Below are 21,956 nucleotides of genomic sequence, written 5' to 3' on the forward strand. Positions count from 1 at the left end.
CAGCACCAATCTGGTTTGCATCTGGCTAGAATCACAGAATGGTAGGGCTTGGAAGGGACCTCTGGAGATCATCCAGTCCAACCCCCCTGCCAGAGCAGGGTCACCTAGGGTAGGTCACACAGGAACACATCCAGCTGGGTCTTGAAAGCCTCCAGAGCAGAAGACTCCACAACCTCTCTGGGCAGCCTGCTGCAGGCCTCCAGCACCCTCACACCAAAGAATTTTCTGCTCCTGTTCAGATGGAACCTCCTGGGTTCCAGTTCATGCCCCTTGTCAAGTTGCTGGGCACCACTGAATAGAGCCCAGCCCCATCCTCTTGCCCCCCACCCTTTATCTCTTGCTGAGCATTGTGAAGCACCCCTCTGGGGCTGCTCTTCTCCAGGCTCCACACCCCCAGGGCTCTCAGCCTTTCCTCCTCACAGAGATGCTCCGAGCCCCTCAGCAGCTTTGCAGCCTCCACTGGACTCTCTGCAGTAATTTTCTGTCTTGAATTGGGGATGCCAGGGGGAGACACAACACTCCAGATGTCCGGAGTGCTTGGGGTGACCTTGGGGACAGCATGGTGGGGGACACTTGGTGTCTGTGGGTGAAGCTGAGGGGGAGCTCTGACCCTGTTGCCTCTCTTTCAGGTGAAACTGGTGAACATCCGCAACGATGACATCACAGATGGCAACCCCAAGCTCACCCTGGGGCTCATCTGGACCATCATCCTCCACTTCCAGGTAGGTGATGAGCTTCTGGCTGCAGGGCACGGGGTGGGCAGCAGGAGCACGTGGTCTCCACGGGGTGCTGGCATCTGTCTCTCCACATATTCCGTGGTGGTGCCAGCAGGCAGCTGTGCTCTGGAGGGTCAGCAGACATTGCAGTGCCGTGAGGACCAGTGGCAGGGGACAGCAACAGCCTGTCCTCATTGTTTACTTGATGAAGCCATTAGTGATGGGCTCTGTGTGGTGGCCTCCTGCTTGGCACTGGGGTTGGTGGTGGTGGCTGATTGCTTTGGATGAAGTCTCTGGAGGAGAAGAGCAAATTGAGACTGGAGGTGAGGAGGAAATTCTTGCCAGTGAGGGTGGTGAGGTTGTGGCTGCCCCCTTCCTGGAGGTGCTCAAGGCCAGGCTGGATGAGGCCTTGAGCAACCTGGGCTGGTGGGAGGTGTTCCTGCCCATGGCAGGGGCTTGGAGCTAGAGGATAAGATCCCTTCCAACCCAAACCATTCTATCAATCTATGAAATTTGGAAGGGTCCACAGGCTGAGCTCCCACCTATGTAGGAATGTTATCCTGAGGTGCTTACTGCAGCCGTGGGATCTTTTGCTGGGATGGGGAACATCAGCTGCATGGCAGCAGCTCAGGACAGGGATGTGAGCAGCTCTCTGATCCTGCTGTGGTGCTGGAGAACCCACTGAGGACCATCTTCAGCATGGGTGTGCTGCAGATGCTGGTGTAACATGGGGTCTGGGGTCTTTGATAGCCTCAGGTCATCCTGTTGTAGCTTTGATGCCCTCAGGTGGGCCTTAGTGCCACACTGGCATGTGGGGCTTTGCTGAGCAGTGCTGCTGTCAGTAACTCCTTACTGATGTGACATTGGCTCCAGGGCCATCTCCACTGTGGGCCTGAGCCCATGGGAGCTGCCATGTCCTGGCTCCCTGCCATATGACAATGACAGGAGTTGGAAGGGACCTCTGGAGATCATCTCCAATCCCTCTGCCAGAGCAGGCTCACCTAGAGCAGGCTGCACAGTCCAGGTGGGTCTGGAATGACTCCAGAGATGGAGACTCCACCACCTCTCTGGGCAGCCTGCTCCAGGGCTCTGCTCAGAGTGAAGAAGTTCCTCCTCACATCCCTGCTGGCATCTTCCAGAGGTGACCAGCACTGGCTTGAGACCTTGTTAAGGAAGATTTTCTTTTGCAGGATGTGGGGAGTGCCTCTGGGAGAGGTTTTGGGGAGAGCTTGGGGCTAAGTGGGGCTTAAGGCTGCTGCTGAAGTGCTCTGGCCATGTTGTGGCTTGGGAAGCAGCTGAGGTCGAGCAGGGTCTGGATGCTGCTGAGTCATCATCATCTCCAGTGGGGCCCTGCCTGGTGGCATCCTGTCCTTGCTGTCCTCCAGGGTGGCCCTGCCCTGGTGCATCCTCTGCTGCAGGAGACCAGAGAGGGGGGGAGATTGGGAGGTGCTGATGGTCCCTGCCCAGCTGGGAGGGGGCACTGCCACCCTGCTGTGGGGGACATGGCAGGTGACAAGTGGCCCTGGGGAGCTGGGCTGGTGCTGGGGAGCCTGCTCCCTGCCTGCACTAACAGGATTTTTTCTGGGGTTGTAACTCCATTGTCAGCCTCTTAATCTCCAGTGTCCCAGTGCTGCTGCCTTGGGGGCAGGCAGCTGGGAGAACCCTGGGCAGAGCTTTGGGGTGGGCTGATGCTGGTGTGGAGCCTGGGCACTGCCAGCTCTGCAGGGAGCTGGAGTGGTCAAGGTGAGGGGGCTGCTCCCCGTGTTCTGGAAGCTCTTGGGGTCTCTGGGTCTCTTTATCACCTCCTGGGTTGCTCTTTGTTGTTTCTCCCCTCCCAGCCTTGCTCACTGGAGCATGGTTCAATCCCCTCCCATCTTTGTGCCCCCTGCTCCCCTTTTTCTGCCCCACCACAGTTTTGGTTCAGTCCCCTCCCATCTTTGTGCCCCCCTGCTCCCTGTTTTCTGCCCCACTCCAGTTTCAGTTCAATCCCCCCCATCTTTGTGCTCCTCATTTTCTGCCCTGCTACCCCCCCCATTTTCTGCCCCACCCCAGTTCCAGTGTGTGTTGCCCTGCTCTCTTTCCTCAGAGCTGGCAAGCACAGTCAGGATGCTGCCTGCTCCTCAACCCCCTGCCCTTGGCAGCATTTGGGGCAGGAGCTTCAGGAGAGGGGCAGGGCACGGGGGCCAGACTGGGACAAACTGGGATGGGCAGCATCAGTGCTGCCGTAGCCTGTTAGCACCCCACAACTGCAGCTGCCTGGAGCCATCCCAGGTCCTTAGAGCTTTCCTTTGAGCTGCTCCTGAGCCGGCTGAGCCTGGCAGGAGGGTGGGCACAGGAGGCCAGCCCCTTGGGGGCTCCGGGGATTAAGAATTAAGGATCAAACAGGAGAGACCCTGCTGCGGGGAGCCGGCAGCTCCCTGCTCATGCAGAGCTGCTCTGACTCCTCCCTGCTTTTAGATATTTATATATATTTTTTTATCCCCTATTTCTTTCCCACCCCTTTTTTTGTTTTCCTTTATGCTACCTTTTGCCAACCTTCCTTGGCTGTAGTGGATTTTTTTTTTAATTATATCCCACTCTCTCCTTTTCCCCCCTCCCAGCTCCATTCCTGCTCCCTGTTTGTGTTGGCGAGGGCTGTGCTCCAATTACCTCATATTTGGAGAGAAGGACGCCGCAGCCAATCCCCTTTCCCTCTGCTTTTAGGTCAAGTGATTTCTGAACTGCAGTGAGATGCTTTGAATTTGTCTTCTCGCAGCTCCCAGGCTGTAAGATGGCTGTCTGGAGCCGCGGCAGCAGCGGCGGCGGGGTTGGTGGGAGGGAACGGCAGCGACGATGATGATGATGAGGAGGAGGACGAGGAGGGGTAGTCCGCGGCACGGTGTAGGGCGTGCGTTGTGGAGCCCATGAAGCCCAGCTCGGGATTGATTCAGGAGCTGGCGACTCGCTTAGCTGCCTTCCTGCTGGCGGTGAGGAGGAGGAGGAGGAGGAGGAGGAGATGGGGAATTCTCTGGGCTGCGTTAAGGAGCAGAAGGAAAAAGCCGCGGGGAAGGCGCCCCTGCCTCCCAAAAAAAGGGTGCGCTTTAAACGGAGGAGGAAAGGGAAGAGCAGAGCCATGCCCGAGGCAGCCCCGCAGGAGGAGCTGCCGGCCCCGGAGGTTGGTGAGGATGAGGAGGCTTCCAAGTCGAAGGCAGCCCCAAAGGAGCAAGGAGGAGAGGAGCCCGGCGGGGAGCCGCCGGCGGCAGCCCTGCAGCCGGGGCTGATCGTGCAGGTGAAGGAAAGCTTCCAGGGGGAGCTGCGGAAAGCTCGCCTGGTGCTGGAGCCGCAGTGGCCGGCTGCGGCGGGGACTTCCCCGGAGGAAGGCACCACCGTCATCGCTCGCTTGCTGGACAACCCGGCCGAGAAGGGCTGCGAGAAGGCGGTGAGCCGCCTGGTGCAACTGCAGAGGAGCGGCACCGGCAACCGCCGGGCGGTGCTGCTGCCCCTGCCCGAGGGCACTCTCGGCCCCGCCGAGGGGCTCCCGGCCCCAGCCAGCACCGCGGCCAGCGAGGAGCCAGCGAAGAGCCGGGAGGCAGGGGCTGGCAGCAGCCTGGCTGCCTGGGGAAAAGGAGGCAGCAACGATGCTGGTTCCAGCGCGGCATGGACCTGCTCCCCCACAGCGGAGCCGGGCACCGTTTCAGAGCTGTCTACACCGTCCCCCATGGTGGATCACCTGGAAAACTCCAGCGTGGGGAGACCCTCAGGACTGCCATCATCTCGGGCTGGGGAGGGGGATGGACGTGGACTGGCCACCTCCCGCAGCCCATCCTCCTTCAGCTGGCACAGTGGTGGCATGGCCCAGAGCTCCTCGGGGTACAGCAGTGACCTGGCACGCCGGCCAGCCAAGGCTGCTGGAGCTGGGGGGACCACAGCATCTCCCTTTGAAGGTGGCCACAGGGTCACTGCAGAGGGCCAGGCTTGGAGGGGGAGCTCGGGGACAGCTGGAGGAATGGTCAGTGTCTGTCACACTGTTTGGAGCGGGGTGGGGGGACCTGGTTCAGTGAATCCCAGATTTTGGTGACCTCTGGGAATGGGCATCTCGGTGAGACAGAAACTGAGCACGGGCAGGAGGGCTCCGGTGCAGAAAGCTCCTGAAGTCTTTTCCTCTCTGAGCATCTCCAGCAGGAAAGCAGCATCCAAGCAGCATCCCCTGGGACTAACCCTTCCTGTCCTCTGCTCCTGGCATGGGTGGCCAGAGGGTGGCTGTCACCAGAGCTGCTGGGTGCAGCTGGTGGTCTCATGGGCTCTAGGTGCCTCTGAGCGTGCTCATTGTCACTGGTGGCACCTGTGCCCGTGGGGCTGCTGGGTTGGGTATGAGGTTGTGCTGTCCCTTTCCCACTCCCAGGTGGGTGACAGCAGCTGGACATGGAGGTGCAGGGCCTCAGGGTGCTCTGAGTGGGCTCTGAGAGGAAGAGCAGAGGACGCTGTTGTGGTTTGGAGCCAGTTGTTGTTGTCTGAAGGTTGCTCTTTGGGGCTGACAGAGTGGGCTGAAGGTTTGGCCAAGCACATGGCTGGAGGGGCAGGAAAGAGGCTTTGTCCCAGATACCTTTGCTGGACTGGGGTTGGTGTCACAGCCACCACCTGGCCTTCAGCATCCTGCCACCAGTTGCTTGATGCACAAGGTTGATGCTGGAAGGGTTTGGAAGGGGTTGACCCCAAGTCCTGTGAGTTTCCATTCTCTCCTCTCACTGGTGCCTCCCTAAATCTTTGTCCTGGCACAGACATGTGAAGAAAGGAGGGTGGGGCTGGTGCCGCATCCTGCACCTCCCTAAGCACATCTCTAGGAGGGTCTCCTGCATGGATGCCCTCGGGGAAGGGCCCTGTGGCTGGAGACCCCCAGTGCTGTGTGAATGAGTGAACGAGAAAGGATTCATCCGAGCTGGGTGCCATGAGGGGCTCCCTGGTGGGCAGCAGGGCAGGAGAGCCCAGGTGGGGCACAGCTGATGGGAGAGCCCAGAGGAGGTTTCATTCCACTCTTAATTAAGAGCAGCTGGGTGATCAACAAGGGAGTGCTGGGCAGGTGGAGGAGGTTTGTGGCTCCCAAGGTGTGGAGGATCCCATCCTGCTGCTCACCCAAGGGCATCATCCTGGCTCTTCCAGTGGGTCCTGGCATCCCCTAAGGGTAAAGCTGGGGCTGGAGGAGTTAAAGGCAGCGGCAGCAGCGGTGTGGCAGCAGCTGACAAAGAGCAGTTTTGTGTGTGCTGAACATATCAGGCTTGGGGAGAGGGGAGGTGAGCTGCAGCATACCAATGACACCAGCACCATGCTGCTGCCGTGCCTCAGCATCATCCTTCCATGCCCTGCCTCAGCATCCTCCCCGCTGGCGGCACAGGAGCATAATCCTACAGCTCCCTGCCCCCTGCTGCAAAGGGATTGCTGGCAGCTGGCATCTGGGCAATGCCAGCACCCTACTGGGTGTACCTAGAGAGGGGGATAAAGCCAGCTGGGTATTTTCAGGGTAGGCAGGGCTGTGGTCCTGGCACACCTTCTGCCTGCAGTGCCAGGAGGAGGAATCCAGCAGGGAGACAGCTCAAGTTGCATTTCCACAGGCAAAATCCAAGCAGCTCCCATCTCCCCCTTTGTCTGCCCCTTAATTAAGGGGAGGTAATTGTCCTAATTGGGGAGCTGGGGGGGGGGGGTATGGGGGAGGAGGGAGCTGTGCCAATCAGGAGCACGCTGGCATGCGGGCACACGTGCGCCTCGTCACGTGCCAGTCTGGGATCTGCAGCCAGTGCTGGGCGTCTGTCTGAGAGAGTTCTGTGCCTGGTGCTCTCTTTTGTTGGGGAACTGGGTCACAGCACCCTTGCCACCAGCACCCCCTGGCACTGGGCGAGGCAGAGCAAGGGTGTGACAGCCTTCTCCCCATCCTTCCTTTCTCCCTGGGATGGAGCTGGTGACCTCACTCCGAGCAGCTCCTAAGCTGGAGGTGGGGGTGGGGAGAGCTCTCTGCCCCACATCCTCTCACCCAGCACCTCCAAGTGCTGCTTCTCCCTTCTCAGGTTGGGATTTTTAAAGCTTTTTTTTTACAGTGGTGAGAGGTGGCATCAGCTGTCCCCTCTTGGTGCTCCCTTGCTGCTCAGCCATGGGTGGTGCAGGATGGGGGCAACCATCCCTGCATGAGCTCTGAGTGTCTGAGGGTGCTGGGGGCTCCTCAGGGTGGGTTTGTGCAGGAAGGTGCAGAACCATTGCTGCTGCCACAGGGTGGGAAGGGACCCACCTGGGTTCACAGCTTACCAGAGAGGTGTCCCCCAAGCCCTGGCTGAAGTGAGGGACAGGGCTGGTAGAACATGTGGTGGGCAGCTGGTTGCATGCTGCTGCTCTCCACTGTGCTTGGAGATGTGTGGCAGCAGCTGCTCCCAAGAGTGGAGCCTGGGCTGAGGAGCTGCTGCAGGGAGCTGGGTGGTGGTAGGAAGCTGTGGTCTGGTGATGGCTGAGGTGGGCTGGGTGTGTGCCCCAGCAGCACCTTGTGCCCATGCAGCACCTTGTGCCCCAGTGAAATGTGGCTGGCAAATGACCCTCACCTACCTGGATCGTCCCAGACCATGCCAGACCTCAGTGTCCAGGTGCTCTTCTGCATTTCCAGTGGTCCATTCCCTTATGACCTCTCCTCCATGGTGACCAAGAGTTTCCTCCTGTCCTTCCTGGTAGCTGCCAGGTCTTGGGGACAAGTTCACAGGAACTGGATGAGCCTGGTGGAGTCTTTCCTCCTCCTGCATCACCCCATGGCTGTGCCACTTCTTTGCAGATCTCTGACATCTACATCAGTGGGGAGTCAGGGGACATGTCAGCCAAGGAGAAGCTGCTGCTCTGGACACAGAAGGTGACAGCAGGGTACATTGGGGTGAAGTGCACCAACTTCTCCTCATGCTGGAGCGATGGGAAGATGTTCAACGCCCTCATCCACAGATACAGGTAGGAGCAGTGCAGGGCAGTTGTCTGGGTGGGAGGAAGGGCTGAGGACCTCCCCGGGGGTCCCTGCCCCACCACTGCAGCTGGTGATGGTCAGGAGTGCTTGGAGATGTAGGTGAAGCTTGCAGGGAGCAAGATCTCCTTTACCTGGAAATCATCTGCCAGCTAGCTGAGGGGGTGTGGATGCTTGGAAGGAGCAACAAACACGGAATGCCAGGTTGGAAAGGACTCCAAGGATCCATGTGGTCCAAAAAAATACATCAGGTTGCAAGACAAAAACCATTTTGAGGTTGGGCAGAGAGAGAAAAAAGGAAAAGCTTTTAAGCTGGGCATGCTGCAGTGCTTCATGTGTCAGTGCTGCCCTTCCTGCTCGCCCTGAAGAGCAGCACTTCCATCCCTGCTTTCAGCAGAGCACCTCAGAGCTCTCCCAAGCAGCCATTAAACCTCTCATAGCTCCCTGAGAAGACAGCACAACCCCCAACACCTTCTGCCTGCTCAGAGCTGGGGGCAGCAATGCCAGCTCCTGCCCTGGCTGCTTGGGCATGGGGAGCTTGCAGGAGCTTGAGTGCTTGCAGGAGAATAGCAGAGGGGACCCATGAGAAAACATCTCCTGGTAGCTGGAAGCCAGATTTTCTTTCACAGCTTGAGCATCCCCTTGCCAGAGGGGATGAGCTGGGGAGGTGCTGCAGCCCAGGTGCCCTCAAAGAGCCACCAGCCTGGCACAGAGGCTCCGACGAGCCTTCAGGAATCTCCTGGACCGGCCGTGCCCGTCTGGGACGCTCTGCCTTGGGCACCTTGTGCTGTTTGCCAACCCCATGACTCTGGGGCATGTCTTGCAGGCCAGATCTGGTGGACATGGAGAGAGTGCAGATCCAGAGCAACAGGGAGAACCTGGAGCAGGCCTTTGAGATCGCCGAGCGGCTGGGGGTGACGCGGCTGCTGGATGCCGAAGGTGGGCAGCGGTGGGAAGCAGCTGGTGCAGGGGAGCTGCCACCCTGCTCCTGTTCCTCACTGTCCTTTCTGCTTCCTCCTTGCCAGACGTGGATGTCCCCTCTCCAGATGAGAAGTCTGTGATAACTTATGTGTCTTCAATCTACGATGCCTTCCCCAAAGTCCCCGAGGGAGGAGAAGGGATCAGCGCCATCGTAAGCACCACCACCGTGGGCTGAGGGCTGGGGGGCTGGCACCAGCGACCTGGCAGGCAGCTGCTTGTTGTGGGAAGGCTTTCACACAACCCCCAGCGTGACTGGGGTTGGAAGGGACCTCTGCAGATCATCTGGTCCAAAACCCCCTGCTATAAAGCAGGGTCATCCAGAGTAAAGCCCACAGGAAGGCATCCAGCTGGGTTTTGGATGCTTCCAGCGATGGAGACTCCACAACCTCCCTGGGCAGCCTGCTCCAGGGTTCTGACACACTCATAAGTGAAGAATTTTTTTCCTTATGTTGCTATGGAACCTTCTTGGGTTTCAGTTTGTGTCCATAACATTTGGTAGGGAGGTTTGGAAGCTCCCTGTCTGCTGTAGCTGATGGGTCGAAGAGGCTTGAGGGAAGGAAGGAGCTTCCCCATTAAGGTTTCTGCCCTGTGAACTACCAGTGTGCCCCTAGGGCCATGGAGTTCTCCAGACTCTGCAGGACCTGCCCTGGGTTTTGAGCTCCTGGGAAAGCCAAGCTGGCTTCCAGGGAGCAGCTTGTGAGGAGAATCTTCCTCCTTGTACATGAAGAAGGCTTCATGTACCTGGGATGGCCTCACAGCAGGGAGGCACAGGCGAATGATTCACCTCATAGCTGTGACCTTGGCACCTTGGGTCCTTCTGTGCTCTGCTTGGCAAGGCCGGGTTCTGCCTCTCCCCCGTGGAGAGCTGCCCACCAGCAGTGGTCCACAAGGATGCTCTTGCCCTGCAGGAGGTGGATTCCAGGTGGTTGGAGTACCAGAGTCGCCTGGAGTCCCTCATCTCATGGATCAAGCAGCACACGATACTCATGTCAGATAAATCCTTCCCCCAGAACCCTGTAGAGCTAAAGGTAAGTCCTGGACAAGGTCCACCTGCAATGTCCCTTGTGCTTAGCACCCAGAGCTGGGTGGTGGCATTCCCCAGAGTGGTTTCTGATGAGCTTCTCTCCTCCCAGGCACTTTATAACCAGTACATCCACTTCAAAGAAACTGAAATCCCAGCGAGAGAGCAGGAGAAGGGAAGGATAGAGGAGCTCTACAAACAGCTGGAGGTGAGAGCCATCGTGGCTCCCTGCAGGCTTGCTGGGTGGGGGAGGTTGTGCTTTTTAGCAAGGCTGAAGTGTGCTCAGCTCAGGTTTGTTTTGGAGAAGTGGAAATAACCCTGAGGATAAATGATGCAGCGAGGGAGATGCGACGCGGCGGGAGCAGAGGCAGAGCTGCTGCCTCGCAGCCCAGCTCCAGGAGGAGGAGGTAGGAACCTGCTGTCCTCTTGGTGATTTCCCCAGGTCTGGATTGAGTTTGGACGCATCAAGCTGCCCCAGGGCTACCACCCCAACGATGTGGAGGAGGAGTGGGGCAAGCTCATCATAGAGATGCTGGAGCGAGAGAAGCTCCTGCGGCCGGCAGTGGAGAGGTCGGTGCTGTGCCCACGGCAGGCAGTGCTGTGCCCTGTGGGGATGTCCCCTGCTCCTCTGGCTGGAGGGACAATCCCGAAGCTCCTCTCTCATCCGTTTTTTTTTCCTTCCTTCTTGTCACCTCAGGCTGGAATTGCTGCTACAAATTGCTAACAAAATCCAGAATGGTGCTCTGAGCTGTGAAGAGAAACTGACTCTGGCGAAGAACACCCTGCAGGCTGTGAGTGTGGGGGGGGTTGTTCCCTCAGTTTTCTCTTTCTCTCTTTGTTTTCCTGCCTCTTTCACACCCAGCCCTTGCCCTGCACCCCTGCACCCATCTAGTGGGAGATGTCCCTGCCCATGGCAGGGGAGTTGGAACTAGAGGATCTTCAAAGTCCCTTCCAACCCAAACCATTCTGTGAATCTTTTCTGGGCTCCTGTGGGGTGTCCTCTCTCTGGGCTCCTGTGGTGTCCTCTCTGGGCTCCTGGGGTGTCCTCTCTGGGCTCCTGTGGGTTGTCCTCTCTCTGGGCTCCTGTGGTGTCCTCTCTCTGGGCTCCTGTGGTGTCCTCTCTCTGGGCTCCTGTGGTTGTCCTCTCTGGGCTCCTGTGGTGTCCTCTCTGGGCTCCTGGGTGTCCTCTCTGGGCTCCTGTGGGTTGTCCTCTCTCTGGGCTCCTGTGGTGTCCTCTCTCTGGGCTCCTGTGGTGTCCTCTCTCTGGGCTCCTGTGGTGTCCTCTCTGGGCTCCTGTGGTGTCCTCTCTCTGGGCTCCTGTGGTGTCCTCTCTCTGGGCTCCTGTGGTGTCCTCTGGCTCTGGGTCTCTCTGGGCTGGGTGTCCTCTCTCTGGGCTCCTGGGGTGTCCTCTCTCTGGGCTCCTGTGGTGTCCTCTCTCTGGGCTCCTGTGGGGTGTCCTCTCTCTGGGCTCCTGTGGGGTGTCCTCTCTCTGGGCTCCTGTGGGGTGTCCTCTCTCTGGGCTCCTGTGGGGTGTCCTCTCTCTGGGCTCCTGTGGGGTGTCCTCTCTCTGGGCTCCTGTGGTGTCCTCTCTGGGCTCCTGTGGGTTGTCCTCTCTCTGGGCTCCTGTGGTGTCCTCTCTCTGGGCTCCTGTGGTGTCCTCTCTGGGCTCCTGTGGGGTGTCCTCTCTCTGGGCTCCTGTGGTGTCCTCTCTCTGGGCTCCTCGGTCGTCCTCTCTCTGGGCTCCTGTGGTGTCCTCTCTCTGGGCTCCTGTGGTGTCCTCTCTGGGCTCCTGTGGTGTCCTCTCTGGGCTCCTGTGGTGTCCTCTCTCTGGGCTCCTGTGGGGTGTCCTCTCTCTGGGCTCCTGTGGGGTGTCCTCTCTCTGGGCTCCTGTGGTGTCCTCTCTCTGGGCTCTTGTGGGGTGTCCTCTCTCTGGGCTCTTGTGGGGTGTCCTCTCTCTGGGCTCCTTTGGTGTCCTCTCTCTGGGCTCCTTTGGTGTCCTCTCTCTGGGCTCCTGTGGTGTGTCCTCTCTCTGGGCTCCTGTGGGGTGTCCTCTCTCTGGGCTCCTGTGGGGTGTCCTCTCTGAGCTCCTGTGGGGTGTCCTCTCTCTGGGCTCCTGTGGGGTGTCCTCTCTCTGGGCTCCTGTAGTGCTCTCTGGGCTGAGGGGACCCAGGCCTCAGTCTCCTCTCTCCCGGGGCAGGATGCTGCTCACCTGGAGTCGGGCCAGCCGGCGCAGTACGAGTCGGACGTGGTGGTTTACCTGCAGGAGTGCGAGGGGCTGCTCCGCCAGCTGCAGGTGGACGTGCAGATCCTGCGGGATGAGAACTACTACCAGCTGGAGGAGCTGGTCTTCAGGTGAGAGGGAGCTGCAGAAAGGTGGTGAGGGGGCTGGGGAAGGAGGCAGTGTGTGAGTGTCAGCTGCTGAGCTGTGCTTGCCCCTCCAGGACCATGCGGCTGCAGGACGAGCTGGTGACGCTGCGGCTGGAGTGCACAAACCTCTACAGGAAAGGGCACTTCTCCACCCTGGAGCTGGTGCCCACCTCCACTCTGAGCACAGCACACCTGAAGGGTGAGGCCCTGACAAAAGGGCTGCACACCTCCTCTGCCTCCTGGTTCAGGAAGCCTATGACCAGGACAGAGCTGGTGGCCATCTCCTCTTCAGAAGATGAAGGCAGCCTCCGCTTCGTGTACGAGCTGCTGGCCTGGGTGGAGGAGATGCAGGTGAGCTCTGGCTCTCTGGGCATCGCGGCCTGGCTCTGTTCACGCTGGGGTAGGAAGGTTGGAAGCTGGTCTGGGCTTCCTCCTGCCTTTATCTGTGAGTAATTGCTGTGGTGGTTTCTGGAGAGCACCAACGTTTTTCTCTTGAGTTGGGCTTTCTCCCTTGTGACCCTACTGATCTGTGGGGATTTGAAGATCCTTTCAAAGCTGGAGGCAAATCCCTCCTGATGCTGTCAGTCCCTTAGGGGTGTGTGAAGCTTGTGCAGGCTGCCCCAGAAATCCCTCAGTGTTGGGTTAGGACCTTCTGCCAGGACTCCTGTGGTGTCTGCGCTCTCTTGAGCGACCTCAGAGGTCTCCTTGCCCCTTGTGTCATGTGGAGAGATGCTCCTTCAGATGAGCAGTGCTGACCTGGACCTCTTGGCCTGTTTCAGATGAGACTGGAGAGGGCAGAGTGGGGAACAGACCTGCCAAGTGTGGAAACCCAGCTGGAGACCCAGCGGCACATCCACAGCAGCGTGGAGGAGCTGGGCTCCAGCGTGAAGGAGGCTCGGATGTATGAGGTGAGGTGGCACAGACCTGGTGGCACAGGGCATGGCACAAGGTGTGCAGGAAGGTTGAGGGCATCAGGATCAGCTCTTATGGGTGAAGGTGCCTGGGGCAGAGATGATTTGTAAGGATGGAGCTTCTGAATTGCTGCTGGGCTGGTGCAGGAGGTTGCTACCCCAAGCCATGCTCTGTGCCTCCTGCTGCTCATGCAAAGCCGGAGAGGAAGATCTGGGGGTGGGGCTGCAGGTGATGCCATCCTGTGTTGGCTAACAGGGACATTTTTTTATCCTTCAGGGCAAAATGTCTCAGAATTTCCGTGCCAGCTACACAGAGACGCTGGGCAAGCTGGAGACGCAGTACTGCAAGCTGATGGTGAGTGGACCTCCAGCTGGGCTTCAGTCAAAGCCTGGAGACCATGGGGTCCATCCCTGCTGCACTGCTCCAAGGCTGGGGAGGGAGGAAGAAAACTGGTTGGCTTCAGAGCAGGAAAGAAGAATCATAGAATCATAGAATTGTCAGGGTTGGAAGGGACCTCAAGACTCATCCAGGTTCAGCCCCCCTGCCATGGGCAGGGACACCTCACACTAGAGCAGGTTGCTCAGAGCCACATCCAGCCTGGCCTTAAGAACCTCCAGGGATGAGGCTTCCACCACCTCCCTGGGCAACCTGTTCCAGTGTCTCACCACCCTCACTCTTGGTTCTGTTCAGGAAACCTCAAGCTTCCGCCTGAGGCACCTGCAGAGCTTGCATGGGTTTGTGTCTCGAGCCACTGCTGAGCTGATCTGGCTGAACGAGAAGGAGGAGGAGGAGCTGGCCTATGACTGGAGTGACAACAACCCCAACATTGCAGCCAAGAGGAACTACTTCATGGTGAGTGAAGGGGCAGGGCTGGTGGGGTGCAGTGGCACCTCCAGTTGCTTTTGGTCTGCCTTGGGACCTTCAATTGCCTTTGGTCTGCTGTGGGACCTTCAGCTGCCTGGGCTCTGCTGTGGAACTTTCAGCTTCCTTTGCTGTGCCACCTTCAGCTGTTTTTGGTCTGCTGTGCCACCTTCAGCTGTTTTTGGTCTGCTGTGCCACCTTCAGCTCTTTTTGCTCTGCTGTGCCACCTTCAGCTGTTTTTGCTCTGCTGTGCCACCTTCAGCTGCTTTTTGCTCTGCTGTGGAACTTTCAGCTTCCTTTGCTGTGCCACCTTCAGCTGTTTTTGGTCTGTTGTGGCACTTTCAGCTGTTTTTGGTTTGCTGTGCCACCTTCAGCTGCTTTTGCTCTGCTGTGGCACCTTCAGCTTCCTTTGCTGTGCCACCTTCAGCTGTTTTTGGTCTGCTGTGGCACTTTCAGCTGTTTTTGGTTTGCTGTGCCACCTTCAGCTGCTTTTGCTCTGCTGTGGCACCTTCAGCTTCCTTTGCTGTGCCACCTTCAGCTGTTTTTGCTTTGCTGTGCCACCTTCAGCTGCCAGCAAACCTCAGGTCCCCAGAGTTTGGATGCTTCCTTCCAAGTCATGAAGCTTGTAGCTCGTGAGTGCAGCTGATGGAAGAGCAGGAAGTGCAGCAAAGTGTTTTTTCAATCCAAAAGGCATCCAAAGATGTGTTTTCAGTCCTTTTGGGAACTGAAGGCATCTTGAACAGATGAAGGGAAAAAGAAGCCTCAGCTGAAGAGGAAAATGGGTTCTCTTTAAAGCAGTAGAAAGAAGTTGCTGTCATTCCACAATCATCTGAAGAGGTCCCTGGGCAGTTTTCCAGTACCTGTGCTGCATCTGCCCCATGTGTTTGGTGCACAGGAGACATCCCAGTGGGAATCAGCTGTGGTGCTCCCATGAGCTGTGCTGGTTTCCCTGAGATCCTTTGGGATTTACTGCAGGGTTTCCATGCTGCATGTTGTAGTAGTTGGATGCTAGGAGGAACTTCTTTGAGGGTGGTGGAGCACTGGGGCAGGCTGCTCAGAGTGGCAGGGAAATCCACCTCTGGAATTCACCAGATCTCTGGAGTCATTCAAAACCCACCTGGGCAGTGTGATCCTGGGTAACCTGCTCTAGGTGACCAGAGCAGGCAGGGGGGTTGGGCTGGATGATCTCCAGAGTTCCTTTCCAGCCCTCACCTGCTGGGATTCTGGGATCCTGTGCTCTGTGGTCAGAGTGAGGCTGCTCCCTGTAGCTGAGTTGCACTTTGCTTGTGTCCTTCCTGCAGGAGCTGACGGCGGAGCTGGAGGAGAAGCAGGACATCTTCTGCTCCCTCCAAGACACAGCTGAGCTGCTGTCCCTGGAGAACCACCCAGCCAAGCAAACTGTCGAGGTGAGCAAGCACAAGGAGGAGGCTGGGAGGAGCCCCAGGAATCTCACCTAGGACTGGGCCATTTGCTGTCTCACCATCACCTGGCCAGCTGGGGCTCAGGATGTGTTTTACGGTGATGGAAAGGCAGCAGTGCAGTGCTAGGGCTGTTTTGGTTTGGGCTCAAGGCCATTCCCAAACAATCCCCACCTCAAATTAAGGCACAGATAGACTTGGATAATCCTGTCCTGCAGCGAGGTGATACAGGGAATGGCCTTGGCTCTCTTGGAGGAAGCTGTGGTGGTGAAGCAAAGGGCTGTGGGGACAAATTTCTCCCTGAGGTTTCTCCCTGGGGTGGAAGAAAGCAAACCCATGCCTGCTGCACCCCTCAGCATCACCAGCCCAGGCTCTCCTGCCCTTCCTGCCTGTGTCTGGATGCAGCCAGGTCTGGCCTGTTGTTGTACATCCCAGCAGCTGTGTCCTCCCTGTGGCAGGGAGGTGCTGGTTGCTCACCTCCTGCCCTGTGTTCCTCAGGCCTACAGCGCCGCCGTGCAGACCCAGTGGCAGTGGATAAAGCAGCTCTGCCTCTGTGTGGAGCAGCATGTCAAGGAGAATGCTGCCTACTTCCAGGTACTTTGGAGGGGCAACCCTGTGGGAGAGGGGGAAGGAGGGAGTTGGGTTGCCCATGGGGGCTGCTTTCTCCTGAATCATCTCTTTCTCCTGGGGGGATGCCTCGCTAGGGCAAAAAGGATCAACTTCCACATAGTTCTGGCCATCCTTGTGGGACTCCTTTGCTGCCTTAGGGGCAGAATAGCATCAGGAGCTGCTGCTTGAGATGTTGGGGTGGTTCCTCAGAGGGCTGTGTGCTTCCAGGTGGCCCTTGTGCATCTTTCCATGACCCTCTTTTGCCTTGGCAGTTCTTCAGCGACGCTCGGGAGTCGGAGAGCTACCTGCGCAACCTGCAGGACTCCATCAAAAGGAAATATTCTTGTGACCATAACACCAGCCTGACCCGGCTGGAGGACCTGCTGCAGGACTCCATGGTGGGTTCTCCAACATCCTCACCACCCTGGGCAGCCAGGCAGGCAATGGGTGGCCTTCTTGCTCTGACTCAGCAGCAGTGCTTGGGTGACTTCTTGCTTGCCAGGGCCAGCTGGGCGGTGCAGGCTTGTGCAATGTGCTTGGGTTGCTTCTCAGTCAGTGTTCTGCTTGTGGTTGGAGCTGCTGCTTGTGTTTGTGCTTGGCTGTGGGGTGCAGGCTGGGTGGATGTGGCAGTGCCCATGGGTGCCAGATCTGGGGTTGCTCTTGTTTGGAGGCACTGCTCAGCAGCTTGCTGTGTCCTCGGGGTGCAGAGCAGGCAGCTTGTGCTCTTTGGGCTGTCTCCTAGCTTTGAGATGTGGCAGAATCAAACATCTGCCCTGGTTCATCCCCATGGATGCCCATCACACCATCCTGGTCTGCATGGAGCTGGTGATGTTGACATTGTGCAGAGCCTGGAGGATGCTGCTGGTTGTGTTTTTGAGCTGGTGCTGGCTGGGAGCAGGGTGGGATGCAGGGAAATGCCTGTGCTTTATCCGGACCAAATCCCATGTTAATCCATCGTGGCTCTGAGGGTGGGGGCAGAGCCAGGGCAGCCTGGCTGCATGTGGAGAGGGAGGCTTGGCACTGCTGAGCTCCAGCACGTGGCCTGGCTTAGCTGTGGCATAGCAGAGGGCAGCCCACCGGCCATGAGCTTCTCTCGACTGACCTGGAAAAAGACACAACCAACCCCAGCCTAACCCCAAAATGCAAGGAGCAAAGCATCAGGTGGTGTTTGAACCCAAGCCTGGGGAGGCTTTGGGTGGTGAGTTCACTGCTGAGCTGCTGCAGGAGGTGACCTTTGAGTGTGTGGAGTCAGGAGGCTGCTTTGGCTTTGCTCTTGGTGCATGCCACAGACCTCCAGCGAGACCCCAGTGAAGCTGGGGGGCACTTACTGGGTGTTTGTGAGGGGGGCACCAGCTGAGCTAGGCCTCACCATCTCTCCTGGAGGGGATCCCATCCTCTCTGTCATGCTCTTGGTGGGGTTGTCCTGGTCTGTTTTCCAGCACTACCAGGACATGGAGCAGCCAGCCTGGCTCCTGGGGTCCCTATTTGTGAGCCTAGCAGTCCCAGGGTTCTGGCAGGGAGCAGCTGGGGTGGGAGAGGCTCATCTGGGCAGCTGGAGAGGTGGCCACGATCTCAGGATGGGGGCAGCTGGCCTGAGCTCAGCTCTGTCTCTTACCTAATAAGTTAAAGTTGTATTTCTTCCAATCATGCTCCCTGGGACAGGCACAGGTAGTTTATTTAATCATTTATTCTTTTCTTTCTCCTTTTTAATTTTTTTCTATTTTTTTGACCATTCAATGATCCTCCATCGTTGTTAGCACACTAACCAACCCCCAGAGGACCAAGCATGAGGGACAACAACTTTCTGGGATCCTTTTTTTTTGCAGCCAGAACAGGCTGAGCTGCCCCTAAGCTGCCAGTGTTGTGATCCACACACGTCCCCCATCGGTGCTGGAGGATGCTCCAAGGGAGATTTGTCACCCTCTGGGTTGTGCCATCATGGAACCCAGCAGGGACTTGAAGCAATCAATTACACAACATTTTCCCTCCAAGTGGCCAATTTCTGGCCAAACCCAGGGACCTGTGTGATCACTCCACCACTAGCCCCTTCTCCTGAGGTGTTTTATCCACAGACTCCATTGTCTCTCCATTCCAGCCTTCACCTTCACCCTCTGCTTTAGGAAAGGGAGCATGCTTCTGTGGTCTCCAAAGAACAAACTGTCCCCAGCCTTGGGCTGGAACTTGTCCCTTCCAACTACTGGGACTTCAGTTTTGGTGTATGCTGTGTTCTCTGTTTTGTTTTGGTTTGGTTTTTTTTCCTTTTTGAAAGGAAATCTTTGCTTGTCCAAGCAGCAAACGAGCCAGAGGCGTGCATGTGGCTTTGCAGGGCAGTGGGAGTAGTAGTGGAGAGGTCCCACCTGGATCTGAAGTCCATTCTCCTTTCCCATCCCTTCTCCTAACCCTTCTTCCCATCCTGCTAGGGCAGCAGGATCCTCTTGCTGTGTTTGTTCAGCCCTTGAGATCCCAGCAGGCCAGCACTGGGGGGGTGGTGGTGGTGGTGGGGAGGTGGTGCCGAGACGCCTGGAGGAGACCTCTCCTCTACCTGGAGCAACTGGACCTTCATCCTTCTCCCTGCCAGGATGAGAAGGAGCAGCTCATCCAGTCCAAGAGCTCCGTTGCCAGCCTGGTGGGACGCTCCAAGAGCATCGTGCAGCTGCGGCCCCGGAACCCTGAGCACCTTGTGAAGAGCACAGTGCCCATCAAGGCTGTCTGCGACTATCGGCAGATCGAGGTGAGGCCTGCCAGGGGGGTTGGGCTGACCTTGGAAGGGGAGGCAGGGACAAGGCAGGGCAGCATGGATGAGGCTCTGGCCAGCCTGGTCTAGTGTGGGGTGTCCCTGCCCATGGCAGGGGGGTTGGAACTGGATGATCCCTGTGGTCCCTTCCAACCCTGACTGATTCTGTGATTCTAGCAGCAGCCAGGACGAGCTCCCTGGTGTCTGTCAATGGGGAGGAGGAATGGGGTGGGAAGGGAGGAGGTGGGGAATGGTGTGGCTGTTGTTCCTGGAGCACATCTCCACCTCTCAGATCTATTCTGGGTGGGAGCTAAACTCCTTCCCCCGAGGAGGATGGGCTCCAGCTCCCCACCAGAGAAGCACGTGGGTGGCAGCCAGCTCTGTTTGACTTCCTTGTCCCTTCCTCTCCAGACGTGTGTGTGCTGTGCTGCCTGGCACTGTGCCAGGCTTTTGGCTTGATTCAAACCCAAATCCAGGTCTGGCTGGGAGCTGGCAGCAAGGGCAGGGGCGTGCAGCCCTGCTGCTGGTTTCTGATGGCTTGGATGGTGTTGGTGCCTCTCCAGATCACCATCTGCAGGAATGATGAATGTGTGCTGGAGGACAATTCCCAGAGGACCAAATGGAAGGTGATCAGCCCCACAGGGAACGAGGCCATGGTGCCTTCTGTCTGCTTCCTGATCCCCCCACCCAACAAAGAGGCCATCGAGATGGCCAACAGGTAACTCACTGCTCTGCTGCAAGGGAGTCCCAGAGGTGCAGTGGCAGGGAGGTGAGGAGGGAGTTGGTGCCATGGGAGGAGACAGATCCAGGGTGGGAGTGGGAGAGGAGCTGGGATGGAGAAACAGGAATGGGTGGCACAGCTGATTTGGGTGCAAGGAGAGAAACCCCTCATGGTTATACAGCTGCAGGCTGCAGCACAGAAACGGCTGCAGTAGCTTGCAGAAAGAAAAATGATGCTTTGGGAGGGGGGAATCCCTTCAAGGGTCTCTGGAACTGGGTAGCAGGAGCCTCTGCTGGGCTGGGATCACTGCCTTGAAGTGGGCAGCAATGGCTGGGGGACTGACAGGGTCAGGTCAGAGAGTACTGAGGAGACCCAGGGCTGATGGATCTGCTCCTTGCCCTTGCAGGGTAGAACAGTTGTACCAGAAAGTGATGGCTCTCTGGCACCAGCTCCACATGAACACCAAGAGCCTCATCTCCTGGAACTACCTGCGGAAGGACATTGCCCTGGTGCAAAGCTTCAGCATGGAAAAGGTGTGGTAGGACCTTCTCTGTTGGCTTTGGGGCTGTGCTGCTCATGGTCCTGGCTTCTTCAGGTGGCTGAGGAGGAAGGGAAGACCAGAAAGTGCAGGGTTGGGGAAGTCAAGGGTCTTTACAGCCTCAGCAGTAGGAACAGCTGAGCTTGGGGCTTCTGAGCAAAGTTTTTCCTAACAAAAAGAGCATCAGAGCTGTGGCCTTGGTGTTTCATTACTGCTCTCTACAGCTGGCTGAAGGGAGGTTGGAGCCAGGTGGGGGTTGGTCTCTTCTCCCAAGGGAGAAGCGATAGAACAAGAGGAGAGGTTTAGGCTGGACATGAGGAACAATTTCTTTTCCAGAAGGGTTGTCAAGATCTGGCCCAGGCTGCCCAGGGCAGTGCCCAGGGAGTCTCCATCCCTGGAGGGATTTCAAAGCTGTGGAGATGTGATGCTGAAGGCCATGGTTTAGTGGTGACCTGGTAGTTGCTGGGTTAAGGGTTGGACCTGATGACCTGAAAGGTCTCTTCCAAGTGAAATAATTGTGTGATTAGGGAGTGAGGGAGGCACGAGGCCGGTAGGGAAGAACTTCCCTTTGCTGCTCACTTGGCAGAGGAAGGTGATTAAGCTGGGGAGGGTGGCTCCAGGGGGTGGCAGGAAGTCATTCCTGGGGGTTAGATGTGCTGCTTTCCCTCTCACAGATCAGATCCTTAGCCCAAGGGGAGTGCCAGCAAGCCATGAAGAGCCTCCAGGCACACTATGAGGACTTCCTGCAGGACAGCCGAGACTCAGAGCTCTTCTCAGTGTCCGACCGGCTGCGGCTGGAGGAGGAAGTGGAGGCTTCCAAGGAACACATCCGGCAGCTGCTGGAGTCCATGGAGAACGGTGAGCTTCAGAGGGCTGATGGCTTAACCAGGAGCTGTGGGGCCTCATAAACAAAGGATTTATGGGATGGCTTCATCCTGGGGGGTGCTGGTGGATGAGAAGCTCAACAGGAGCTGTCAGTGTGCACTTGCAGCCCAGAGAGCCAACCAGATCCTGGGCTGCAGCAAGAGAAGTGTGGCCAGCAGGGCAAGGGAGGTGATTCTCCCCCTCTGCTCAGCTCTGGTGAGACCACACCTGGAGTGCTGCATCCAGTTCTGGAGCCCCTATTACAAGAGGGGTATGGACATGCTGGAAGGTGTCCAGAGAAGGGCCACCAGGATGAGCAGAGGGCTGGAGCACTTCTCCTATGAGGAGAGACTGAAAGAGTTGGGGCTGTTCAGTCTGGAGAGGAGAAGGCTCTGAGGTGACCTTGTTGTGGCCTTCCAGTATCTGAAGGGGGCTACAAGAAAGCTGGGGAGGGACTTTTTAGGCTATCAGGGAGTGACAGGACCGGGGGAATGGAATAAAGCTGGAAGTGGGGAGATTCAGACTGGATGTGAGGAAGAAGTTCTTCCCCATGAGAGTGGTGAGAGCCTGGAATGGGTTGTGCAGGGAAGTGGTTGGGGCCCCATCCCTGGAGGTGTTTGCAGCCAGGCTGGATGAGGCTCTGGCCAGCCTGATGTAGTGTGAGGTGTCCCTGGGCATGGCAGGGGGGTTGGAACTGGCTGAGCCTTGTGGTCCCTTCCAGCCCTGACTGATTCTATCATTCTATGATTCTATGCTCTTCTGCTGGTTGTTGATGGGAGCAGCTGCCCTCTTCATGTCTCCATCCATTCAAGCGTTTGGGCCTTTGTCCAGCGACCTTCCCGCAGAGCAATGCTCCTTGACTTGGCAGCTTGACTGCTGAGCCCTCACCCTGGAGTTGTTGGAGATGGGTTCAAGTCATTAGGATGCATTCTGAGCAAGGAGTTCTTCTTGCAGTTAATCTTAGGTGGTGGTGACGTGTGACACAGCAGCACTGTGAGTCCCACAAAGACCGAGGACTCCAGAGCTCCATCATGTGAGGTGCCCTGTGGCTGGATTCATTCTTGGCTGCTTTTGAACCAGATCATAGAATTGGTTTGGTTGGGAAAGCCCTCTGAGATGTCTGGAACACAAGCCCTATAGCTGAGGGAGCTGAGGTTGTTCAGCCTGGAGAAGAGGAGGCTCAAGGGAGACCTTATTGCTCTCTACAACTACCAGAAGGGAGGCCATAGCCAGGTGGGGGTTGGTCTCCTCTCCCA

The 21,956-nt window shown here is 57.5% G+C and overlaps 1 protein-coding gene across 1 annotated transcript in view; it reads left to right on the forward strand.

The window, feature by feature from the left end:
• Positions 1-21,956, forward strand: part of MACF1 (microtubule actin crosslinking factor 1) — a 144,165-nt gene that overhangs the window by 13,800 nt on the left and 108,409 nt on the right. Inside the window, 20 exon segments of the mRNA XM_054395252.1 lie at positions 630-722; positions 7,498-7,664; positions 8,501-8,613; positions 8,700-8,806; positions 9,564-9,683; positions 9,789-9,884; positions 10,119-10,246; positions 10,374-10,467; positions 11,874-12,028; positions 12,118-12,394; positions 12,823-12,951; positions 13,232-13,309; positions 13,646-13,807; positions 15,118-15,222; positions 15,733-15,828; positions 16,116-16,241; positions 18,422-18,574; positions 19,141-19,295; positions 19,705-19,831; positions 20,511-20,694. Coding sequence (XP_054251227.1) covers positions 630-722; positions 7,498-7,664; positions 8,501-8,613; positions 8,700-8,806; positions 9,564-9,683; positions 9,789-9,884; positions 10,119-10,246; positions 10,374-10,467; positions 11,874-12,028; positions 12,118-12,394; positions 12,823-12,951; positions 13,232-13,309; positions 13,646-13,807; positions 15,118-15,222; positions 15,733-15,828; positions 16,116-16,241; positions 18,422-18,574; positions 19,141-19,295; positions 19,705-19,831; positions 20,511-20,694 — 2,665 coding nt within the window.

Source organism: Indicator indicator, chromosome 33 (genome assembly GCF_027791375.1).
Source record: "Indicator indicator isolate 239-I01 chromosome 33, UM_Iind_1.1, whole genome shotgun sequence".
NCBI lineage: Eukaryota > Metazoa > Chordata > Aves > Piciformes > Indicatoridae > Indicator > Indicator indicator.